Source organism: Sciurus carolinensis, chromosome 16 (assembly GCF_902686445.1).
Source record: "Sciurus carolinensis chromosome 16, mSciCar1.2, whole genome shotgun sequence".
Lineage (NCBI taxonomy): Eukaryota > Metazoa > Chordata > Mammalia > Rodentia > Sciuridae > Sciurus > Sciurus carolinensis.
This window is the reverse complement of record NC_062228.1, coordinates 53620638-53646159: the sequence shown is the minus strand read 5'-3', so window position 1 is coordinate 53646159 and position 25522 is coordinate 53620638. Positions and strand designations below refer to the sequence as shown.

The following is a 25522-nucleotide window of genomic DNA, read 5'->3' as shown; positions in this document are numbered from 1 at the left end:
ACCTAAAAGGGCCTAAGGTGTAGATCTCAGCCTGACCTCAGTACCTCCCTGCATCCCTCTCGCCTCTTTCCCGTCTCCATGACAACCAGCTCCTCAGCTCCCTCCAGGAAGATAGAGGGGGAGGATCCAGACTGCAGTGGACCACAACCCCCTCCCATCCCCCTTGGCTCCAGGGACAATGGGGGGGAGGGGACAGATGGGCGGCCACCCCATCCACCCCAGGCCATCTGCTCCCCCCCCATTCTGGGGACCTGAGAGCGTAGCAGGGGAGGGGCAGGTGGAATGAAGCAGATCCCAATGCCACGGACCCCCACAGCTGCCACAATTACTCTCACTCAGGCCCCCTCTGAGTCTAACCTTGCCTCTGGCCAAACTAGGAAGGAAGGAATCCTTGGAGACCAGGAATCTAGGAGAAGGTAATTCATGTATCAGAGAACACAGACTACTACCAATGATCTCATTCCAAAGAAGAACCCCCTGCTTCCAATGACTTCAGCCTCTGAACTTAAGCTTGTCCTCTGTTCAAATTCCAATTTTCCTTCTGTCTAGCTGTGTGCCTCTGAACAAGTCACACTCCATGTCACCAAGGCTTCCACTTTATTATCTAAAAAATCAGAATTTCTTAACTGACCTGAATGGTAATACTCTACAAGGGCCAAGACTTTTGTTCCCTGTTGTATCCTGGTGTCTCACCCGTTAGCAGCTGGCCCACAAGTACTGTGGATGGAAGTGAGGCAGTTGTGTACCAGCCTCAGGGCTACAACTGTTTTAACTCAGGGTCTCACTGAATTCAGTTCTCTGGGTCCATGTAGCAACCTTGTGTTGACTCTACATGAGATTGACGGAAGGTTTGAAAGGGAATTTCCATGCTGTCGGGTTAGGACACACCGAAAAACTAAATGTACTTTGACCAAGTGAGGTCAGGTCTCTTAGGCTCAGTTTCCTCACCTGTAAAATGGGAGTAATAAAAGTCCTTCACAAAATTGTTTGCACTGGGATTAAATGTGATAACGTCTATGAAGTGCTTACTTAGAACCAGTCCTGGTACATAATATGTGCTCATGAAACGCTCATTAAAGGTGAGGGTGGAGAAGGCAGTGGAGGAGCCCAGGGTCCTTATTATATCTTGGGGGGAAGTCGGGTCCCTCTCTCCCCCGCTGTGAGGGGCGTGGCCAACCCAGAGGGACGTGGTCCAGGTTTCAAGGGTGGACCAATGGGGGCGCCGAAGGGCGTGGCCCTGACCGGCATGGGCGTGACCTTGCGCGGGTGGGAGGGGCCAGGCCGCTGTGGGAGCCTCCGGGAAGAAGATGCTCGGGCCAGCAGCCACAGCCAGCCCAGTCGCCGCTGCCACCCGCGCCCGCCGCCCCCGGGGCCCCCACTAGCGGCAGCCTCCGCCTCCCACCTCCGGCCCCCCGCCCCGAGCAGGGCCTGGGGGGCTCGGCCCTCCGCCCCGGGTAGCAAAGAAGGGGGGGTCCTGTCCCCCCAGTGGCGCGGCCAGTCCCCGGCCTCCGTGATCTTGAGAGAGACCCCACCCCTCAGTTCTCTCCGGGCTCTGTCGGAGACCCCCTCCGCCCTCCCATCCTGCTCACATCCGCTCCCAGGCTCTGTCAGCCCCCCAGAACCAGCTCCCTCCCTCCTCCCCTCTCCGGGGTTCCCCCTCCCCCATCCCTCCGCCGCCCCCTCCCCCTCCCACATCCCCTTCCCTCCCCCTCCCCCGTCCCCCGTCCCCCGCCCCCCCACCATGAGGATGATGGCCGCCGGCGCGGTGCACGGCCTCTTCACGGCCTCCGCGGCCCCGCAGCCGCCGCCGCCCCCGCCGCCGCCGCCGCCGCAACCCCAGCCTCCCCAGCAGCCGTCGCCGCCGCCACAGCAGCCGCCGCCGCCGCCGCCGCAGCCGCCGCAGCAGCAGCAGCCGCCGCCCCAGGCCCCCCCCATGGAGCCCGAGGCCCCGGATTCCCGCAAGAGGCCCCTCGAAACGCCCCCCGAGGTGGTCTGCACCAAGCGCAGCAACACGGGAGGTGAGCGAGGGCTGCGGCGGGCGCGGGCGCGGGCGGGGGCCCGCCTTTCTCCGTCCGCCCCCCTCCCCTGGCAGGTGCACGGCTCTGCGGAGGGAGGGGCGCCCTCCCCGTGGCGGGGGGCAGGGGTGGGAGGAGGCCGGACCCCTTCCTCCTCTCGCCGCGGCCGGGCGGGAGCTTTGTCTTCGAGGAGAGGGGTTGGGGGGAGGGGGTGGCGAGTGTCCTTGGGGGGGCGCGGAGGATGGGGGCGTGGGTGCCCCCGGAGGGTGTCTGCGTGTCCTTGAGGGGTGTGTGATGTGACCCTTGCGGGGCAGGGGTGTTCCCCGGCTTGCGCGTCCTGGCGGGGGGAGGGGAAGGAGTAAAGGAGGCCTATGGACCCGGAGCTTCCCAGCCTCGCTCCCTGGGGATGTCCCGAGCAAGGGCTGTCCCCAAGGGAGGGACGTGTGGGCCACGGGGATTGTGCGTGGGGACAGGCGAGGTGGGTGTGTTGGGTGACATAGAGGAAAGGCGGGTGTGTAAAGCTGGGTGGGAGAACGTGAGTCTAGGACAGTTGTGTTTGTGTGGGTCTGTGTGGGCCCTGCAAGGCCTGAATGTGTGACATCAGGTATCATGATGGGATAGAAGGGGTGTGTGTGTGTGTGTGTGTGTGTGTGTGTGTGCAAGAAACAGGACTAAATAAGGAGGACTGGGCTCCACGATTGAGACCCTCAAGGAGCATACGTGACAAGGGAAGGTGCATGCTTGTCACCCCAGAGGGGCCGTGGTGGACTGTGACACATGAGAGAGGGTGTGACAAGCAAGGGGGTGTGTGGGGGACGCAGAATGCGGTGGCCCTGGGCGTGAGCCAGGAGAGGCTGTGTGGACCGAGGGAGCGGGTTCCGTGTGAGATACAGCATGCACGGGCGGGTGGGACCAGAAGCTGGTGAGGGGATGTGACAAGAAAAGGGTGTGGGTGTGACTCCGGAGAGTCTGTGGCTGGGTCTGACACATGGAGGTGTGCAACAGTGACATCAGAGGGGGTGTGTGCTACAGGGGAAGGTGGGTGTGTGAGGAGGGAGAGGCCAGGCTGTGGGTGAAACCACGAGGGTGTGTAAGGAGGACAGGGATTGATGGTCCCCAAGGAACAGGGGAGATGTGTGTGACACCCTTGGGGTAAGGTGTGCGTGTGCGTGCAACAGGGAAGGGTGTGTGTGAAATGGTTGGTGTGTGACCCCAGAGATGTGGGGCGATTCTGTGTGTGTGACAAGGAACGGCATGCGCGTGCGTGTGTGCGTAAGGTAACAAGGTTTGATGCCACAGAGGTGTGTCTGTGAGACAAGAAGGGCCCTTCCTGTGCATGCCCGGGGCAACGTGTGGACCAAGCTGGGTATGAAGCGCTCACCTCACTGGCGGGGGATGCAGAGCTTTCGGGGTGCTCAGCCCAGCACTCCAGCTCCCTGGAAGGAGGGAGACCCCAGAGCAGACAAGCCCCACCCCGCGGTCACCTTGGCCAAAATCTCCACTTCCCCTGGCCTTTTCCTCCGGATGAGAAAGGGATGGCCTCTGGCAGAGTGCGCCCTTCCCTCTGCCTGGCTCCAGGGTGGGTGGGGTAGGGGCCTCCCAACTCCTCCCCTAGATGAATAGCAGCCTGTCCATCCAGGTAGGACAGGAATCAGGGACCCCCTCAGTGCCTGGGAGAGTGTCCAGCAGAAATTGGAGGAAAGGGAAGTTGGGGAAGGGTGGAGGGAGTTTCCTGTCCTTCTTCCTGCACCCCCACCCCCAGCACACACATGAATGTGTCCCCGCCAACTTCCTTCCCTTCTTCCTGCCCCACTGCCATTCCCAGTCCTAGAGAGATCAGGGACCTCCTAGGCCTGGCTGACCCAGCTCTGTTTCTTGGGGTGAGGGCTTCCACCCTTGTCTTAATGGCTCCGCAGCAGAACATAGCACTACTGCTGCTGCTGCTGGAGACTGTCACCTCCACCTACATGGCACCTACTATGAGGCAGGCTCTGAGACAGGGGTGAACTTCTCAATAGCACCCTTGGGCTGGAGATGTGGCTCAGTGGGAGAGCCCAGGCTGTGCCAGGCCCCGGGTTCAATCCCTAGCACTGGAAAAACAAACAAAAGAACCCTCGGGAGACATGCTTTGAACTGCTTTTTTACAGATGAGGAAAAGTGAGATTCAGCAAAATGCAACCACTTGCCCAAGGTCACACAGCTCCTAGGCCCTGGGCTGCTGGTTCCCGGGCACACGTAGTTACCCCTGTGCTATCCTGCCTCCCGCGCCAGTGGTGAAACTACAGTGAGCCTACAGGGACCCTCTCCTCCAGGCTTCCTCCAGTTGGGGCACCCTGGGGAAACTGAGGCCAGGAGAGGGAAAGGGATGGCCCTCCATTGATGGAAATACTCAAGAGCCAGGCAAGCGAGGGTCTAGGGCTTTGACCTCAAAACTGAAGACTCCTTTCAATAACGGACCTTAATAACTGGGAAGCCGGGTCAACCCCTCCTCTTTTCCAAGTAACCCTAGTGATGATGTAATCATAGTTACCAATATTATTAATACCTTACATGGAATTTCATATAATTCTCCCAATGCTTTATGATGTGATAATAATAATAATAATAAATTAGTAGTAATAGCTAAATTATAGTAATGGTGCTGAAATGTGCCAAGAAGTATTATGGAATGTGCCTAACATGGATCATTAATTCCTTACTGTTCTATTACAGAAAGGTGACGTGCCTTGCTCATGTCAGTTAATAGAGGCAGAGTCGTGATTTGAACTCGGGAGACTGGCTCCATGGTGTGGTTAGACACTATAGTGAACCGTGTGTTCAGATAGGAAAACTGAGGCTTGTGGTGGTGAGGAGTTTCTAGAGTGTCCAGCAGTGGCAGACTGGACAGAGCCAGCTCTTGCCCTTGGTGCCAGCCTGTCCCTCCTGCTTGTTTCTGGGGTTGGATGGGAGAAACAGAGGAGATGGTGGCTGTTCTGACTGACTTCTTGGCACTAGTCTGGTTGACAGACACCGTGGGGAGGAAGGGGAGGCATAAAGGCAAGAGGACTCAGTGAAGAGGCTGGATGGAAACCCAGCCAGGCAGTCACCAGAGAAATAAAAGACCCCTGTCTGGTGGGACATTCATAAAGAGTGTCCCCTAAGTACAGATCATAACTCCCCATGACCTGACTGCATTCCAACCTCCGTTGCTTCCCTGGCCACCAAAATACAGAAGGGAAAAAAAATGCACTCCTGTCTTTTACCCCTCACACAGCATGCAGCAGCCAGGTCTCACCTCTCATATTCTTAAACCCAAAGACAGTGTCACCAGGGCAGGGCCCGAATGAGCCCTTTCAAGGTTCAGATCTTGTCACTGTTAAGTGCTTGGCAGGGGACTCTCGGGATAGTGATTTTGTTGCTGAGCCTCAGTTTCCCCGTGTGGAAAATGGGGACAGTAAGGTTGACCTCCCTGGTGGTCAGGTGCGTTCAGTGAGATCGTGCAGGTCAAGGGCAGGGCACACGGCCTGGGGGTGGTACAGCCGTGTTCTCATCAGTGTCATCGAGAATGGGATGATGTCCTTTTTTTTTTTTTTTTTTTTGCCATCCAGTGGAGGTTCACCCCAAGGAGATCGTACCCCTGCACCCTTCTCTCGGTTGGCCACAGCCGCAGCTCTAGCCGCCATCCCACCCTTCCGCTTCCCATCCCTACAGAAGCGCCCTCACGTTGTTCTGGTTTCTCACACAAACAAGCACACCATCCTTTACAGAGAGAATCGTCACTCCACACCACGCCCTCGCCATCTCGTCTTCCACCAGTGACATCCCCACATGCTCCCAGTGACAACGCCAGCCTCACACCCCAGCCCCCTCATAACTGTCGAACACGCCAACTCTCCCATTCCCAGCCCCCAAGCAACAGTGGGTACCTAGAACAGCACCCCAACTTTGTTCCCTCTGGATGGATTGCTACCAGAAACCACCCCTTCCTGACGTCAGCCTTGGGCTCCACTTTGTCCTTAGTGACCCCCACAGGTCCAAGCCCCCTCACAGAGTCAACTCTGTGGCATTCATACTATGACACCTCAAGCTCTTGGGTGGGCTGACACTATTTGTGGGTGAGAGGAGCACTGATGGATTTTTTGGAAGCCTCCAGAAGCATCCCAGAGGGAGGTAGGCACCAGGGGAGGAGGCCAGAGACTCAGCGACTCGGGGAAAGACAGCCCAGCCTCCTCCCAAGGTGAAAATGCTCCAGATTGCAGCAGGAGGGAAATGGGCTCACCCGGGAGAAGAAGCTGTCATCTGCAGGTTGCCAGTCACTGTCAGTGGGTCAAAGGAGCCGTGCGGACCCCAAGGGAAGGGATGGGAGAGAGCTGGGAGTAGGTGGGGTGGAGTTCTGGCATCTAGATTCTGCCTCCGCAGAAGGAAGAACTTTCTCAGAGAAAGTTCAGGCTTGGTTGCAACAGGGTAGGAGCCAGTGATGTCTGGGGACTCCGGAGTTCAGCTGAGGTCACGTCCCTGCCCTTGCTACAAGGAAGGCTGGGAAACAGAGGCTTGGCCTCTCCCCAGCAGAGGTGGGACTCAGATGGCAGGAAACATCCCCAAACAGGAAGGATGTACGGAAGATTCTAGAAAGGACCAGAAGTAGACTGATGTCCACGGTGGGGACTCTGGGACTTGGAGTTCTGAGCTTCTGTGGGCAGAAGGTCTCAGCTCATCCCTCTCCATCGCCGACCTAGAAAGAGGTCAAGGAAGGAGAGCAGGGACAGGGTGTCCCTTGTGTCAGTGAGAGGACATTCCTCCAAGAAGCAGGGGAAGCCTGGGCTGGCCCCCCAGGTGGAGAGGTGATGGAAGAAGTGGGGTCTCCCTCCCAACAGAAGCCCCAAGTCTGCCAGGAGTTCCCCCATTTCTAGAGCACTCTGCGCTGAGCACTGTGAGGACACTTGGCTTGTGTTCATGAAGTGGATAATAATAATAATGATAATAATGATTTCTGACATTTCTCAAGCGCTCCGTGTGCCCCGATCATCCTGGTCCTTTGCATTTCATAACTTGGTGAATCACAGTAGCCTGAACAATAATGCCATCACCTTCTCCATTTTATGGATGGGGAAGCGGGGGCCAAAAGAGGTGAGGAAACTTGCCAGAAGACGTACGGCCATCAGTGACAAAATTCACACGGCGTCTAGGGTGATGTCTGCTGTTTCATCCAGTCTCAGACAAAGCTCCAGGGAAAATGAGAGAGGAAGCAGAGAATGGGGAGGGGTACCCCAGTTTTCTTCAGAGGTGAATGCCTTCCGCCCTCAGGAGAGAAGTGGGGAGTGAGATTGAAGGAGTCCTGAGGACTGGTGAGCATTCCCTCCCCTTTTTTCTGAGCGTTCCAGAGATAAGGAAACCCTCCTCTGTGACAGGTATAGGGGCAGAGAGGGGACACCTCTGTGAGCCCTGGGAAGAAAGTAGAACCAGGAGGGGTCAGAATGATGGATGGGTAGGCACCCTAGGGGGTAAATTACCTAACAGGCTTCATGTTCTCATCAGGCAGTTTTAAGGAGGATTGCCTTGGGCTCAGGGGACCCCCTCCCCATGCCTGCGAGTCCACATCCAGCCCCTCTTTCCCCACGGTCCCATCCTAGACATTTCAGGGAACCCAGAACCTTCACTCTGAAGGGACCAGGTGGAGATGGGCAGGACTCCCAGCGCCCACTCTCTGCCCTGCTTTATACTAGAGTTCTTCTCCTCCTCCTCCTCCCCCTCCTTCCTTCGTCCTCCTCTTCCTCTTCTTTCTCTGAAGTGCTGGGGTGGAACCCAGGCAGGCAAATGCTCTGCCACTGAGTCGTACCCCAGACCCAACGTTGGGATTTCATGTGAACCACTGAAAATGGGCTTTTTCTACTTAAAAGAAAAGGGTGTTTTTTAATTAGGGGATTGCTTGAGGCCTTATGTTTTAAAAAGCAGAGTGACCTGATCCCCCTTCCTTTTCCCAGTGTTTATGTATACCTACTATGTGTTTATACACTGCCCAAGTCCCTGGGACACAGGGATGAGCTCTATTCATGTGGTTCACACCTCTGTGATAAATTACTCAGACATGATACAGGGGTCTTTCTCATCCTTGAGGTTCAAGGAAAGCTTCCAAAAAGCAACATTTGAGTGAGGTCCTAAAGGACAAGAAGGAGATGGACATGTTGGACAAGAGGATGTGCAAAGGCACTGGGGTGGGAGGGAGCAGTGAATGTTTGAGAAACAACAAGAGACAGTGAGTCTGGCGCCTGTAGAGGGAGATGAGGGAATGAAGTTGGAAAGGTGGGAGGGGCTGAAACACAGTGTCTTCTTACTGAAAGGGCTCCAGAATTTCTACCCTGGGAGCATGAGGGTTTGGTTAGACGGTAAGAAAGGTTAGGACTTGCTTGGAGGCTGCATTAATGAAGTGCCATAAGCACAGCCAACTGGTCTATAAGAAAAAAGACCGAAGCCCCACCAACCATTGGCACCACTTCTAGATCTTTGAGGCTGACATGGAACCATGGTGGGAGGGGAGGGTGTTAAGCAAGGACATACCAGGACAGAACCAACTGGATTCGAAATAACCTGGCAACTGTCTTGGTGCCCTTGGGCGGGTGCCGTCACACCTCCACGCCCCTCTGTGCCTCAGTTTCCTCTTGTGTAGAAGTGGAGCTCATTCTGTGCTGCTCGCTGGGAGGCTATAAGGGATGGATTAGACCAGGCTTGTGAAACATTGGTCGAACAGCCAGGGTTTGGAACATGTCCAGCGCTGGCCCTCCTCCACCTCCCACCCAGCAGTCTGACCACTGTCACCTCCTGCCCGGACCACGGCTGTCACCTCCTCTCAGGACATGCAGCTCTTTGCTCTTGCTTCTCACATCCCTCCTGAGGCTCCCACCTCACTTGAAGTAAAAGCCACAACTGTGGTCCCCAAGCTCCGACACTCCCTTCAGCCCCTCTGCTCTCGCTTCTCCCATCAGCCCCCAGCCAGACTTGGCCCCCCTTTCTCTTCCTCCAACAGCCCATGCACTGTGCGACCCCAGGGCCTTTGCAACTTGCTCACCCACCACATAGCCACATGGTCCTGTCCCCTCCTCCAGAGCCTTATGGTTCGAAACACAGACTATGGGGCCAGGCTGAGTCCAGACCTCAGCTCTGCCCACCGCCTCTCTCTGAGCTTCAGCCATGTCTTCGACTTTGTTTCTGCATCTGTATAATGGGTTTTTAAATAGTACCTCCCCCATGAAACCAGGGTAAAAGTCAAAAAGGACTAGTATTTGTAGGGGACTTGGAGCAGAGCCTGGTGCATACCAGGTGCTGCGGCAGCGTGTGATGAATAAGGACTGCCACGCTCTTAAGAAGGCTTTTCTGGCCTCCGTCTCCGACTTCGCAGCCCACGACACCCTCCTGTCCCCTTTCCCTGCCTCTTGAACTCTCAGTACTTACTACCATCTGACATGAAACAGAGTCTGTCTCCCACTCCTGTGAGCTCCCAGCTAAATCACGGAAACTCTTTTGGCCTTATTCGCCTGCAAAATCAGGGGCTGTTTCCCCAAACTGGTGCTCAGGATCGACTCGTTGAATGAATGAATGAACGAATGAATGGAGATCATGCTTGGTGTTCTCTCCTTCACTGCTGCCTTCCCGGTATTGCTCCTATGTGTCCCTGTGCTCTCCTCTGGCCACCCATGCTGGGACCTCCCTGGAAGTGACTCCCCTCCACCCTGTGTGCTCCTGCAGAGGAAGGTGAATACTTCCTGAAGGTGCTCATCCCCAGCTACGCGGCGGGCTCCATCATTGGCAAGGGCGGGCAGACCATCGTGCAGCTGCAGAAGGAGACCGGAGCCACCATCAAGCTGTCCAAGTCCAAAGACTTCTACCCTGGTGAGCCCTGGCCCAGGCAGAGACCTGGGCCTCCCTCTCTTCCTCCTTCCCTTCCACCTGGGCCCTGGATGAGGCTACCCCAGGGACTGGGAGAGGGATGGGGGGCCTCCCCTCCCTCCCGCTAAGGGGACAGAGCTGCCCCCAGCCCAAGCGGCCTGGCCTGAGCAGATGGGGGTGGGGGCAGGGCTAGACAATGGGCCTGCTGCATATTCATGGGCTCATTTGCATGATGTGCTGGCAGATGTGTCCCTTCCCACACACCTGCCCCCTCGGGTCAGTTGGAGGAGCTAGGGTGGGAGGGAGGCAGGTGCCAGGGTATCCCTCGGGGCTCGGGGCCAGCCGTCTGTGTTGCCGTACCCCGGCTCTTTCCCTTTGGATTTCTGTCACCCCATCTTGCCCCATCTCGGTTTCACTGGCTTCTCCCTCTGGGTGACTCCTGATGTGTCTCTTCCTCCTGTTCCTGCATCTCTCATTCCCCTCCGCCTCTCTCTGCCTCCTCTTGCCCCTCTTTGTGCCTCTCTCGGGATCTGTCTGTATGTCCCCTCTCCTGTCCTTTGAGGCTGAGTCCCTTCTGTGTGTCCCTCTGCCTGCCCTCCCCTTTCTGTCCTCCCGCCTCCCCTTTTCCTTTCTCTCCACCTCTGAGTCGCCCCCTTTCTTCCTCTCCCTCTCTGAACTCTGCATTCATCCGCTCAGCTGATGCTTAGCAACACCTGCCATGGGGTCTTTCTCTGCCTTGTCCCCTCATCCCCTCGCTGGTTTCTGCTCCTGCTTGCCCACCTCTCCCTTTACATTTCTTTTTCCTAAATCTCAGCTCCTTCACATTTTCTTCTTCCTCGCTCCTAACCCAGCCCCTTCTCTGCCTCCACTCTGTCTCCATCTCTGTGCCTGAAACCGTACATTTTTTAAGGTTCCTCTACTTTCTCTAAAACCCCTCAGTATCTCTCACCCCTCCATGTCTCCCTCCCAAGGCCAGTGTCTAAGCTTCAACATCTAGGAATCTAGGGGAGGCCCCCAAATTACATCTTTAGTCCAGCGCTGGTTCTAGTTCACTCCTAATCCCCTTGGATTTTTTTAGGTCAAACAGCAGAGATGGAGTGCAGGGTCATTCATTTCCCTCCCCCCCCCCGCACCTCCCTGCATCCCTCTCTCCCAGTTCACTAAGCAGCTTTGGCAAAGAGTTTAGAGAAAAATCTAGTGGCCCAGGCACAGCATCCCCTTTTCTCTTCCGCCCTGGCCCAGTTTCCTTGCACCTCTCTAACCTGGAAGATGTAGATAAGACTTCTGCTTAGGATAGTCATCTGAGGACACTTGGTTCCTTGCCCCCTGGGTTGCATTCTGTGCCACAATGTCATCCGCTCCCAACTCAGTGACCTGCCCCACAAGCTGCTAAGAAACCCAGAAAATGGGACAGGTCTTGGTTCTCTGAGACCAACCACTACGCAGATGGGCAGCATGAACCAGGGTCTCTCCACAGCCCCTGGACAAGCAGCCAGCCCCACTTCCAAACTGGAACATCCAAATCATACAGCCTGTGCCAGTTCTGGCCTCAGAGATGCAGGACCCAGCTTCCTACAGTCTCAAGAATTTTCTGGGATCCACAGGAAGTAGAGATGCTACTGCATGAGATAAAAAGCATTTTTCCCTCCATTTCCGGGGAACATCCTTTCATTGATTCATTCAACAAACATCCTCTGAGCAACCCCTCTATGCCCTGGGCTGGACAGAGACAGGGGACACAGTGAGACTGAAGGGTCCCAGCCTTGCTCTCTTGGACCTCATGGTAGTCAGGGAGACAGCCCACACTAGTAACAACCCAGAGTGTCCAGGGCTGGAATGGAGAAGCCCAGGGAGGTGAGGAAGGGAAGTCCAGACAGATAAGTGAGCTATGAGCTAGGTAAAGAGCAGGGAAAGACACTCCAGGAAGAAAAAGTCCCACGTTTAAAGCTGAGAAGTTTGTTGTGTGTTGTGGCCAAGGCATAGAGAACAAGTGAGAAACGACAGTGGAAAAGCTGAGAGGGTCCTCTGGGCCTCGCAGGTTCACACACAGACACACAGACAAACCGACAGGCACACACACACACCAAAACCCTGCACTTGTGTCTGGCAGAACACACAAAGGGCATCCCCTTCTTGAAAATGGATCCCAACACTCCAGATTCAATCCTTTCCACTCATGGAGAAACAGATCCAGAAATAAGCAGGTATCTGCCAAGGCTTCCCAGACTCCTCAGCAGTCAGACATCCCGAGTGAAAACAGCTTCTCATTTTGAGCACCTGGATCTTAACTTCTGGGGGAAAAGCACAGACTCACACTGCTGATTGTCTTCATAATTTTTATTAATTTATAATGTACTTGCATCAAAGAACAAAATCTTAAGTGCCTCCTTAAATTCATACATATTCTTTCTCAATGTTAAAATAAAAACAAAACTGCAGTCATTTATTCCCCCAACACATACACATAGAGCTAATCACTCACGAACCCCAAATTCAGCACAGGGTAGCATAGTGATTAAGAGCACAGACTCTGAAGCCAGATATCTGGATTCAAAACCTAATTGTTCTGAGTGAATGTGGACAAGATCCAAACCCTCTCTGTGCCTCAGTGTCCTCAACAGGAAATTGGGGAGAAGAATACTGCCTACCTTGTATTCTAAGTGGATAAATATATGCAAAGGGCTTAAAATGGTACCTGGTGCTTAGTGTTACATAATCGCCAGCTGTTACTATGGGCTTTTTTGGGGGGTTTAACTGGGTCCCCTGAAAAACCCCTCGGACCTCAGGTTAAGGACTACAGGGGTGGAAGGTCACAGACTCACTGAGTTGGGAGGAAGCCTGGCCACTGCAGTCAGGCTCTCCCTGGGGCCTCCTGGGGCTTCCCCCTCCCCTCTGTCCCCTGCTCCATCCCAGTTCCAGCCCGACCCACACCCTTTCCTATTTACACCCAGACAGAGGCAGCCTGCACGCTGACTCACCCTGGCTCAGACCAAGCTATTGTTCTGGGGTGGAGGGAGTAAGAGTGAGGATCGTGCCCCAAAGGGGGTGGGGGCTTTCAGCTACACAAGTGACCCACAGACAGTGACACCCAGGCACATGGCAAGGTTGGCATGCAAGGCTGAGCAATGGCAGGCGAGAGTTCAGGGTCACAGCACCAGCACCCTGCACCAAAGTGCTGGCCAGACAATGGCACTCGCTGCCAAGTGTCCCAGACACACGGGCTCGGAGCCTGGCCTACCTTCAAGAGCTTTTTCAAATCCAGGGAGCTAACTGGGTCCTGCAGATGGAGCCCACAACCCCAGGGAGACTGACACCCTCACACTTCACCCATCGGACACGCCCGGCTCCCTCAGACATTCACGCGCTCACACAGTCCAGTCACAGTCGAGGCTTCTTTGTCTGGCTGTGATACATACACTGGGACGCACGACCGCACAGGCACATCTGTATCCCAACAGTCTCACCTGAGCCAGCCTTCTCTCCCTCTCTCTCCTCGTGCTCACACATGCCAGTCAGAGGGTCATGTGCCTAGAGACACATGCCACACACCAGTCACCCAGAATGTCTGTGAACACCGGAGGTGTGTGGCATCTTTCTCTTGCTCATACGGATGCAGACACACCCACCACCAGTGAAGGGCACAGTCATCGTACAGCCTCAGTGTCGCTTCGTGACATTCTTTGTTTCTTTCTCTCACACACTTAGCTCAGTCTTACTAACAGTGTACAGATCATCACAGCGACACCAGTCTTTCCTACACACACAGGGGTGCACACGGGCCCTACCGGAAGGAATTACGGCGTCTCCTAGTCTGTTTCTATCGAAGCCTCTCCTGTTCTTTCCCTTATACACACAAACACCCGTTCAGGTGATCTAGCCTGTCCTGCCCAAAAACACACAAGCACACACACCACCCACCCCAGGTACACACACACATGTAGTCACAGTGTCACCCAGAGTCTCTCTCCACACACATATACCCCAACGCCACCCAGCTTCTCTTTCCCCTGAGCCCTACCCAGAACACACACACAGAAGCAAGAAGGATGCCCAGGTCAGAACTGCAGCCAGAAACTGGAGGACGTCCAGCAAACACAGCCACCCACTCCCCTTTCCCAGTCCCTCAGTCTCCACTGCTCCAAGAGTTGCCTTTGACCCATGGGGCTCTTCCCTGTCCACACCCTGCCCTCCCCCACCCCTCAGCCCTCCATCTGGTGGGTCCAGGCAGGCACTCAGGCCTCTCTTCTGCCTCCCCCATCCCCCAACCCTTCCCCATCCTCTCCAAAAGCCCAGAGGCCTGCGCTGCAGGCTTTCAGGGGTTGCCATGGCAACGGGGCCTCGTCCCTCATCCCCCTGGGGGTGGGCTGAGGACCTGGCCAGCCAGACCGATAAGGGGGTTCCAGTTACTGTGGCAACCACTGCAGGCCTGAGCGCTCCGCTTCTAGAAGGAGGGGGGTGCCGTGAGTGAATGGTTGCCAAAGCAACCGGGGAGCCCGCAAGAACTGGGAAGAGGCAGCTGAGCCCTGTCTCCCCTGCCCAGGGCTGCCGTGGGCATCGCAAAGCACTTAAGCATCATTCTTCCATCCCCCGGGGTCGTTTTAGGGGAGGGAGATAAAGTGTAGATTATAAAACAAGGATTCCATTCATCCTCCCAGCTACCCATAGTGGCCTGGGTATCCATGCCAGCTTGCCCAGACTCACTGTATGGCCCAGAAACAATCAGGTCCACTCCCTGGACCTCAGTTGTCCCCTCCATTAAATGGGGCCTGTCTCTCAGGAATGTCCCCATTCCTGTCTGATGAGTGTGCCCTCTCTCTCCCTTGCTCAACAGGAACCACAGAGCGGGTATGCCTAGTACAGGGCACAGCAGAGGCCTTGAATGCTGTGCACAGCTTTATTGCCGAGAAGGTCCGAGAAATCCCTCAAGCGATGACCAAGCCTGAGGTGGTCAACATCCTTCAACCCCAAACCACGATGAACCCCGACAGAGCCAAGCAGGTCAGCTGGGGTAGAGCGGGCTGCTGTAAAGCTGGTGAGGTTCAGGAGGCAACATTCCTCCCAGATGCCTGCGCAAGGGTTCGATTGGGACAATTCCCATTAAAAAGTTTATCAAATACATGCTAGTGGTTCATATTATTAGGGAGTCAGCGCTGATAGTCTAGAAAGAATCCAGACCACTTGGAGCGGGCTTGTTTCAGAAGGAGTAAAGGCCTAGGGAGAATTTGGCCGGGACCTTCCCACTCATCCACCCTTCCTGAGATTCTCTAGATCCTCCTCTCCCACCTCATCCCATTGTCTCTCTGAGCAACCTGCCTCCGACTTCCTGTACTCAACCGGAAGTGACCTCAGTGGCAGCTCATTCCAAAAAAGTTTAGAAATGACCTCTTATTTTCTCTCCCCCATAATTACCGTTATGGGGGCAGATTTGGTGCTTCGTTAGCGAGAGTCGGGGCGGGTCCCTGTCCCACTCTGCCCTCTCTAGGAAGGGATGGGAGCGGGGAGGGCCACGCCCCTGCGTTGCCTCAGTTACCGGGAAGCGGTGGCGTAGGGGCGTGGCAGGGAGCGAGCCAATCGCTTCCCGAGCCTCTCTGGTTGCCATGACGACGGTCCGCCTCGGACAGGTGGGCTCGGGGCAAAGCCCTTAGTTGTGGTCCTGACGCCGAGCGGACAAGGGGAGGAGGAACGCGGGATGGCTGCGCGCGCTCCGCGTTCTCTCTGCCCTCCTCACCCCGTGTGCACACGCACCTAGTGCAAAGGAGGAGAGAAGCCCTGCGCGGGCGGGCGCGCCGCCTCTGGGAGTTCCTTCAAGTCTGCCTAGAAAGTAAAGACGAAGACCAGGGATCTGGGATTCTTGGGTCCTGGCATTAACCTGAGGTGGGGGAGACCATGAACCTGAGTTCCCTCAAGCTCGTGGGGACATGGCGGGCGGAGAGCTCCGGAGGAGCGTTGCTGGGTGGATCGCTCCCCAAAAAGGACAGCGGGCTTGGGGCGCGGAGCGCGGCCGCTGTCCTTGGTGCTGAAGTGGCTCTGCTCCTCACGCCCTGCTCGGCCTCTCCTGAATCCCTTCCCGCCCGCAGAGCACAGCTTGCTACCCACAGCTTACACAGGCGAGAGGATTGCCCCTGCCCTCCGCCTTGATCGTGGCCACAAGGGACTCAGGGTTCATCGAGAGTTTGTGGATGTTGCAGGGAAAATGGGGTCAGCACCATCTGTGCTTCAGCCTTCCAGCGCCTCCCCCTAATCCACAGGAACTCACACAGCGGAGTCGAGAGGTTACAGAACCAGGATTTATCCTCTGCCATATTATTCGATGCTTCCAAAGAATGAGAGAGATAATGACTGAAGACTCCAACTCCGGAGTTAGATGTTGAATTGAGTTCTACTCTTTCTTCCTTCCTACCCGTGTGACCTTGGGCAAGACTTGATTTTTTCATGTGTGGTTTTTCTCATTTGTAAACTGAGATTCATTATGGTGCCTACTTAAGGGTGGTGGTTAATGTTCTTGATGTTTGAAAAGTACTTAGCATGTATTCCTACAGCATAGAAAGTTCTCCAAAAAAAATCCTTTGCTGTTGTTATGCCTATGGGACTTTTGAGTCAGAAGATAATGTCTACTCCTTTTCTGCCTTGGACCTGCTGTCTTGCTCAGGGCCCCCTGCCCTCCTGTAGGCCTCAGTTTCTCTTTCTTTACACTGTAGTACGTGGATAAAACCAGGAGTTATAAAATGCCTCCAAGAAAGGGAACATAAGATATTAAGGACCATGGACCTCTGAAGGGGGAGCAGTTACTACTCAATTCCACCTTGTCCATTCCTGTCCTTGGGGAACATGGACAAAGCATTTCTATGTCCTCCAAACTTTTCAAGAGATACCACAAATCTTTGATTTTCAACTGATTTTAAAAGGTTGGCTTAGTTTTTAAGACACTATGAAGGTCAAAGAAAATATGGTTGTAAGCTAACTGTGACCTCAGGACCACCAGTTTACTGCCTCTGGGCTGAACCAGTTGTTCTCAGCCCTAGCATCCAGATTCCAAAGCTCTAGCCCAGAACCACTGGATCAGAATTTCTGGGGATAAGACCTGGGATCCAATCCTGACTCTACTACTCACTCCTGTGTCACCTTGCACAATTTACTTAACCTTTTTGTGCCTCCATTTCCCAGTCTAGAAAATGTGATAATAATAGTGCCTACCTCATTGTGCAGATTAAGTTAATTACTACTCAAAAACAATTTTAGAAAAGTTCCTACCAAATGCTAAGTCCTGTGTCATCTGCTGCTGCTATTAGTATTTGAAATTTTCCATGTGATTGCAAATCCTAGGGAAGATAGTCTTAGTGTTCTTCCTGCCTTTAAGCCTCCTGAAGTTTTGTGACTGTGATTTCAAGACTCTAGGCTTCTGTTATTATTCTAAGATTCTATTGTTCTAACATTCTGGGACTCCCAAGTTCTGTGGATCTGTACCTGTGCTGTCTCTAAGATGCCATGATACCACAATTCAGGGTCTATCATGAAGGCAGCTACCACTTTCTTGGGACTTCCCATGTGCCAAGTATTGAGAAGCCACTTTATAGTTGTTGAATCTTCCCAATAATTATACGGGGGAGCTGTGGTTATGCTACTGTTGGACATGAGGAAATTGAGGCACAGAGAGGTGAAAGCATTTGCCTAAGGTCACACAGGTATAAATAGCCAACTAGGATTTGGACCTCACTCTGTTGAGAAAACAGCAATCACAGTTAACATTGACTGAATGATTAGCTTGGAGCAGGCCACCCACATTTTCCATACCTCCAAAAGAAACATTTCTGCGATGGGCTGGGGATCAAACCCACAGCCTTGCACATACCCAGAGCCTTGGTGAGTGTTCTACCACTGAGCTACATCCCAAGCCAAAAAGAAACCTCTATACCCTAAACTGGCATCCCTCAACCTCCCTCCTCTCCAGCTAACCCTTTCTCTGTCCTTAAGTCTCCACTAATGTACTTTCTCTGGCTGTAGATTTGCCTATTCCAGGCACCCATGTAAATGGAATCATAGACTGTAAGGTCAGCCATCACCACCATCTAATTCCAGAATGTCTCCATCATCCCCAAAAGAAACCCCATTCCTGTTAGCAATCACCCCCAATCCTTCTCTCCAATCACCTGGCAACCAAGAATCTACCTTTTATCCTTGTGGGTTGCAAAATTCTGGACATTCTTGTGATTAGAATCCTAGGTAGCCTTTGTGACTGGTTTCTTTCACTTAGCATAATGCTTTCTAGATCCATCCTTGCTGCAGTATGGATTGTATCAGCACTTCATTTAAATTTATTGACAAATAATATTCCATTGTATGAATATACCACACATTTTTTTTTATCCCATGAGACCTTTTTAAATACAGGAGAAATAAAACAAAGGTGATTTGTTACAAAATAAGATTAATTTTAACTTCTAAATATTCCACTGGAACCACAGTAGAAGACGTAATGAAATAGTCACACCTCACACCCAGACACAGCCAAGTGGTGCAGCTACAGAGGCAAAGTGATGTGATGTGCAGTCCTGGAGACTTAAATGATCCAAGTGGCATTCCTACTGACATCGGGGTGTTCTAACGTGATGGACCCCTCCCTTGGTAAATTTCAGAACTAAGCAATCTCCCTTCGATTTACTGACAATTTCCATAGCTCAAAAATACTTAGCATGTATCATGGGGTTCTGTTCTGGACCCAGAGATTTATAAACAGGCATTTCACCAGCATGAATGTCCAATAAGATATTCAAAAGTAGTCACATAATACCTGGGGCAGTTCTTCCTTGTGGGAAAATGATCTTTAGCTGTGGGCTGCAGACACTGAGGGCCCTGCCCACTGAATGTCCCCACCTGCCCCCAGTCCTTGTAAACTAAAATTGCCCCTCACAAATTGCCCAATCCTCCTCCATCACTGGCTTGCAGGTGGAAAGGGGAGGCAAAGGTGCGAGCTTTGGTAATGGTTGTGGGGAGTGGAGAATCCACAAATCTAAGGGGACATGGGAAAGATTTTTGAGAAGGAGAAATGTCTAGACATCTCTTCGAGGTGGCTAGGGATGTACCTGGGTGGTAGAACACTGCCTGATTACTGTCCCCAACAAAAGAAAGAAAGGAAGGGAGGGAAGAAAGGAAGGAGAAAGCAATGTTCTTGGAGACGTGAAAGGGATTCTGGGTTTTAAAATATCCCATGGAATCGAAGTTGACCAGATTTGCAGCTGCTCGGGTAGGCAGGTAGCTGAGGGATAAGCTGCCCTGCAGCTGAAAAAGGAGCCACTGTCCTCAAATGAGAGGCCTCCTTGTAACTCTGCCTTCTCAGACCTAAGGCTTTATGTTATCTTAATTTTACAGATAAAACAACTGTGTTTGTAACCTAGGGCTGCCATAATGAAATACCCAAGACTATGAAGTCTCTCTTGTGTGCTTGTGTCCTAGTCTTCTTCTGAAGACACCAGTCAGTGAATAAGGGACCACCCCAACGATCTCATTTTCACTTAATTACCTCTTTAAAAACCCTGTCTCCAAAACAGTCACATTCTGAAGTACTATGGGTTAGGATTTTGACATAAGAATTTGCAGGGGGAGGGGAAGACACAGTTCCATCCAGAACAACAACTCAGAGGTTAAGTGAGGAGACTGTGTCATAGAGTGGGGAACACAGTCGACCAGGAAGCCCGGAGGCTGGACTCCAGGTCCTTCACTATCTGGATGACCTTAGGGCAAGTCCCTTTACCTCTGAAGCCTCAAGTGACTCATTTGTAAATTGAGACTTGAAGCCTTTCCACCAGGCATCAAAGTACTCAATGACAGAAGGCGGGGTCACGGTGCAAGGTGGGTGCAGGATCTTGGCAGGCCCCCACTGGGTCAGCCATTAAGCTTTTAGGTGCAGATATAGGGAGGTACTTGGGGTCCCAGGGATATTGGACAGGGTGGCTGAGGAGCTACTGAGAGAACCTGGAATCCCAGTTATTCATTTACCAACTGTTGTGGAAATATTTCAGTATTTTTAACAACCAGTAGGACCATATTGGTACCTATCAAGAGGGCTTGCTGGGGTTGGATTTGTGGCTTACCACAAGTGAGACACGGGTTGATTACCCTCACCACAGCGGGGATCCGGACGGGTTGGAGGCTAGGCCTTAGACGCTAGAAAAGAATGCGAGGAAGGAGGAGACTGCCCCGGGGTTCCAGTACCACCATAAAGACCCTCCATCTTTTCCCCCACACAGGCCAAGCTGATCGTCCCGAACAGCACTGCGGGCCTGATCATCGGTAAGGGGGGCGCAACGGTGAAAGCCGTCATGGAACAGTCGGGTGCGTGGGTGCAGCTGTCGCAGAAGCCCGAGGGCATCAACCTTCAGGAGCGCGTGGTGACGGTCAGCGGCGAACCGGAGCAGGTGCACAAGGCTGTGAGCGCCATCGTGCAGAAGGTACAGGAAGACCCCCAGAGCAGCAGCTGCCTCAACATCAGCTACGCCAACGTGGCTGGTCCCGTGGCCAACTCCAATCCCACCGGCTCGCCATACGCCAGCCCAGCTGATGTGCTGCCGGCTGCGGCCGCTGCCTCCGCCGCCGCCGCCTCCGGCCTGCTGGGTCCCGCGGGGCTGGCGGGCGTGGGAGCCTTTCCCGCCGCCCTGCCTGCCTTCTCAGGCACCGACCTGCTGGCCATCAGCACGGCGCTTAACACGCTGGCCAGTTACGGCTACAACACCAACTCCCTGGGCCTGGGCCTCAACTCGGCCGCAGCCTCCGGCGTCCTGGCCGCAGTGGCCGCGGGTGCCAACCCTGCCGCCGCGGCCGCAGCCAACCTCCTGGCATCCTACGCGGGTGAGGCCGGGGCCGGGCCAGCCGGAGGGGCCGCCCCGCCGCCGCCGCCGCCACCCGGATCCCTGGGGTCCTTTGCATTGGCCGCGGCCGCCAATGGCTACCTCGGGGCCGGGGCAGGTGGCGGAGCGGGTGGAGGAGGTGGCCCGCTGGTGGCCGCTGCAGCCGCGGCAGGGGCGGCTGGGGGCTTCCTGACGGCAGAGAAGTTAGCCGCTGAGAGTGCCAAGGAGCTGGTGGAGATTGCGGTGCCTGAGAACCTGGTGGGAGCCATCCTGGGCAAGGGGGGCAAGACGTTGGTGGAGTACCAGGAGCTGACAGGCGCCCGCATCCAGATCTCCAAGAAGGGCGAGTTCCTGCCAGGCACGCGGAACCGGCGGGTCACCATCACGGGCAGCCCCGCGGCCACGCAAGCCGCTCAATACCTCATCAGCCAGCGGGTCACCTACGAGCAGGGGGTGAGGGCCTCAAACCCCCAGAAAGTGGGATGAGGCCTGTGGTGTGTGCGCCCACCCTTCTCCCTCCTCCACCTTCTCCTCCTCCCCTCCCCCTTCCCCAGCTCCTGACCTCAGCTTGGTGTAGTCCTGCTCCTCATGGGATGGGGCTGGGGTAGGCCTGACTGCACCCTCCCCTCTGGTAGTCATAGGCAGGATTGAGCGATGGCTGGGGCGGGGGCTCAGAAGCCCCCGCCCCAGCCCTGAGCTGACCCCTCCCCCTCCCTGTGCTTGACTGGGCCTGACCCTCCTCTCCCAGGGCCCAGGTCTGTGTGATATCTGTATATATTGCATTTTGTTGATTTTAATAGAAAACAAAGCGTTATTTTCTCTTTCTTTCCCTCCTATTTTTCTTTTTTCTCCTTTTTTCTTTTTTTCTTTTCTTTTTCTTTTATTTTTTTGGTAAGGACTTCCCCCCTTTATAACTTTTTGTTTCCATATGGGAGGAGGGAAGGGAGCCTCTGGGTCACTTGGAATGAGGGGCCTTCCCAAAACACAACAGCCCGCCTCTCTGCTTTCAGTTCTAGATCCCAGGGAATTGATGGGAGTAGAGGTGGCCAAGGTGTCTGAGCCGAAATGGGGCAGGGACCCCAGAGATCCCAGACTTCCTCAGCTACTCTGCCCGCACTGGAGTTGCCCCTCCTGGGTGGGATTTTTACTTTTTGGTTGTCAGGTTGAACCGGCGCAGGGATGGTGCTGGGGAAGGAGGTCAGCTCTGGGGTTGGACCGGTCCTGTGAGCTTGTGAGAGGCTGGAAAACCTTGCTGTGGCATCTTTGTGGTTTTTCCTTGAGTAATGGGAATAAGGGTCCCTGCTGTGATGTTGCTGAGTCAAGTACTTTCTGGGGTGATTCTGGGCACTCCATAAGATGTCACAGGAAGTAGTTCCCCAGAAATCATTTCCTGTGATGATGAGAGATGAGTACTTCTTATGAGGTCTCAGTGAGCCCTTTCTTGAAGGTCACTTCAGCAATATCAGGGGGTATGAACTTCCTATGGAGTCTCAAGGTCATTTCCTGTGATGTCATTGGGATGCAGCATGCACTTCCTGTTTTGGATAGTGGCTAGTCCTTGACCCTCCTTCTCCACCTACACCTCTCTTTGGTGGGTGTTGGCCTGGGAAGAGAATAAAGGGTGGGACTTGGATCCACTCTGGAAGATTCTGAGGAGGAAAAAAAAAAGAATACCATCAGGGTCATCTCCATCCAAACACACCAAGACTATGAATTCCCCTGGCAGGGAGAGGTGGGAGATGGACCTAGTGAAAACCATTGTTCAAGACCCCCTATTCCCACCCTTGCCCTCTGTGTGCATGCCTGTGTCCGTGTGGCTTTGTTTTGTTGACTGATGAGCCATGTGTACAGTGGCTCTGTCAGGCCAGTGTGGCCCTGTGTAGTTCAGTAAGCCATGGTAGGGTCTCTCGGGCCCGAGGCTTCACGTGCTCGGATGGTTTTGACTGACCTGGTGGTTTCCAGCATGCTGGCATATCTGGAGGTGTCTAATGGATCAGAATGTTTTGGTGCACTCACCTTGGACACTGAGAAACTAGAATATTCTAATGGAGTCTGACAGGCTGGGCAGCCCTGACAGTTGTTTCAGGAGTGGCTTGCTTAGCACCATGGCTGCAGTCAGCTCTAAGGACCCGTCAGTGGACTGAGACGTCAGGTCCTGACAACCCTATAGACTAGGACAGCTGAGACCCACTCTACCCTCCTCCACCTGCCCCTCCCCCTTGGAGACCTCCACCTCCTCCAACCCAAAGCAGGGCCCTCTGCGCTCTGGTTCCATCATCAGCATCTCTGGGGGAGAGGCACCCCATGCCTGCTCTCTCCCGCATCTGTCCCCCTCCTAGGTCTTCCAGACCCCTCTCTTCTCCATGGCTTTGGGGGAATCTGGCCTCCTCATCTCTCTCCTTTAAAAAGGTGGGAAGAAAAGCCACAGAGACAATTCCTACCCCCTAAAGCCTGGAAGGCCCCTATCCCCCGCTAGAGAGCCACCCCCAAATCAAAATGTGAAAATCCTTAGAAAGCAATAGCCTTCGAGGTACCTTGCACTGAATTTCCAACCCCAGCCCTTCCACCCAACAGGAGGCTGGAGCTTGGGCACTGGGGTGACTTTCTCCATGCCCTCACCATCTCCAAGGTGAAGGGCAGACCCCATTTCCTCCACCCCCACCTCCCACCTCCTATCGCTGCTGCCCCCACCCCTAATCTCCAGACTGAGCCCAGATGGAGATCCGAGTGCCAAAACAATTCTTGACATAACTTTGTACATATCTTCTACAGTTGGGGGCTGCCGGGGTTGGAGGTGGGGCCCACTCGGCGGGCCACTGCTCCCCTCCACGTCTCAAGAGACCTTACAGTATTTCACAGTATCTCCACCCACACGTGGGTATTACAGTATCTAGCTGGAACATCCCCCATGAGCCCCCAGGCCCTGGTGAGCAGGGGAGAGAGCCAGGGAGAGGTGAAGTAAGGTCTGGGCATGGGGGGTGGGATAAAGAGCTCATTTTCATATAATTTGCATCCTCAGCTTGGCTGCCCCTGCTTTCTATGAACTCATTCGCTGGAGTCTGGGTTCCATTCAGCAGGGTCCAGAACTCCTCTCACACAGACATGGCTCTGGAGGCTGGGCCTCCTGAAAAGTGTTCCCTTGGGTATCTGTGTGACAAACGCCATCCCCATTCATATTTCTTGGGGACCCCTACCCCACAAGCCAGGGCTATCTGAAAGGTAGTTTGCTAGCTTGGTGAGCTAGTTCACTCACCATGTTGGTGAGTGGGGAGCCACACATCTTTCCCCATTTTACCCTGGGAAATTCACTCCACCATCTTCCCCATCCCTTGAAAGTCCCTTCTGCAATCTGACCTCAATCTTTTGTGCTGCAGTTTGTCCAGAGGGGACACAGATGCGGGGTCAGAAATGGAGATTATTGGAAAACCCACTGCCTCTTTTTTCCCCCTCTCTCCCTATTAGCCAATCAGAAATTCTGAATGGCCTCCTTGCACCCTGCTCTTCAGCACCCAGTAGGTGCTTACTAAGTGTTTGCTGCATTGAATTGTCTCCCTATTCCTTCTCATTTGCCCTCTGGTTTTCAGAACATTCGCTTCTCTTTCTCTTGCTCCCTATGGTCTTCTCTTTTTTTCTCCTTGTGGCTCCCGTTGTCCTCTGTCCTGTCTCTATCTTTGCCTGTGTCCGTCTTCCCCCTCTCCTCAACTCCCAACTTACTCTCCCCTAGTTTCCCCATTAAAAAAAAAAAAAAAAGTGCCAAACTTCCTTGGAACTGAGCCGCTCTGGGGGGGGAGAGGACCTTGGGTAGAGGAAGGAAGCGGGGACCACCTCTCTTTGAGGAGGCCCCTAAGAGGCATTGAAAAAGTCTGTGGACACTGAGCTAAATTGGGTCCCCCTTCCTCATCCCTCTTGCCCTGAATTTTTCTTAGAATCTTTATAAGAAAAAAAAAGAAAAAAAAAAAGAAAAAAGAAAGAAAAAAAAAAAAAAACCTCTCCTTTTCTGCTAACCCCTATCTTTTTGGATCCCCCCAAATTCCACCAGCCGGGGAGAACCCCACTTGTCTCTTTCTGGGTAAATATATAGAATTCTGGGAGGGGGAGACAAGTTCAGCCCCTCCTCTGCTGGCCCAAGGGGCGGTCCCAACTGCATGCGGAGAAGGACCTCAAAGCACTTATGAGAACAAGGGGTTCCATGTGCCAAATTCACCTCCTTCATCCCCCTCCTCAGGGGACTTTGAGCCGACCTGCCCAGCCATCTTCTGCCCTGTCCCAGCCATCTCTACATGGGCGAGGAGGCTTCACTGCAATAATTAGTAGGGCAGGGAACAGAAGGCAACACCTCTGTCATCCTTATGTGCCCTGACCCCAGCCCTGGACTCGTAGGTGGGAATTCTGGGTATCTCGATGGAGCTTACGTGAAGAGTCGATGCATAGATGGTGGGGGACCTATGCTTGGAACATTAGGGTGCCGCTCTTCTCCGAGTGGTGTTTCTTCTCCCATCTTGACTACCAATCCTTTGGTGTCCCCGTTCTGTTTCTCCCGCCTAATCCTCCCTCCCGCACCCTCCTTCTTTCCTTGTTTCTCATTGGTCGCCAACTGTTTGGGAAACGAGAGGAGGTCCCCCGCATGGATTACTGCTGTTTTCAAGACCGGGATTAGAGGTGGTGATAGACGGAGAGTGAGCGATGAGGATGGCAATTAGGGCGTCCAGGCTGCCGACGCGGGCACAGCTGTCGGGACAGCACGGCGGGCCTTAGCTGTTCGACGCGCACCTGCCCCGCGCCGTTCGAACCGAGGCCGGCTGTCGC

General features: G+C 54.1%; 1 protein-coding gene across 1 annotated transcript; it reads left to right on the top strand.

The window, feature by feature from the left end:
• Nucleotides 1–1303: 1303 nt before the first annotated feature.
• Nova2 (NOVA alternative splicing regulator 2) lies at nucleotides 1304–24746 on the top strand. Its single transcript, XM_047529303.1, has 4 exons — nucleotides 1304–2018; nucleotides 9735–9878; nucleotides 14707–14873; nucleotides 20120–24746. Exons 1-4 carry the CDS (start codon nucleotides 1742–1744, stop codon nucleotides 21200–21202), a joined length of 1671 nt encoding a protein of 556 aa, XP_047385259.1. The 5' UTR covers nucleotides 1304–1741; the 3' UTR covers nucleotides 21203–24746.
• Nucleotides 24747–25522: the final 776 nt, after the last annotated feature.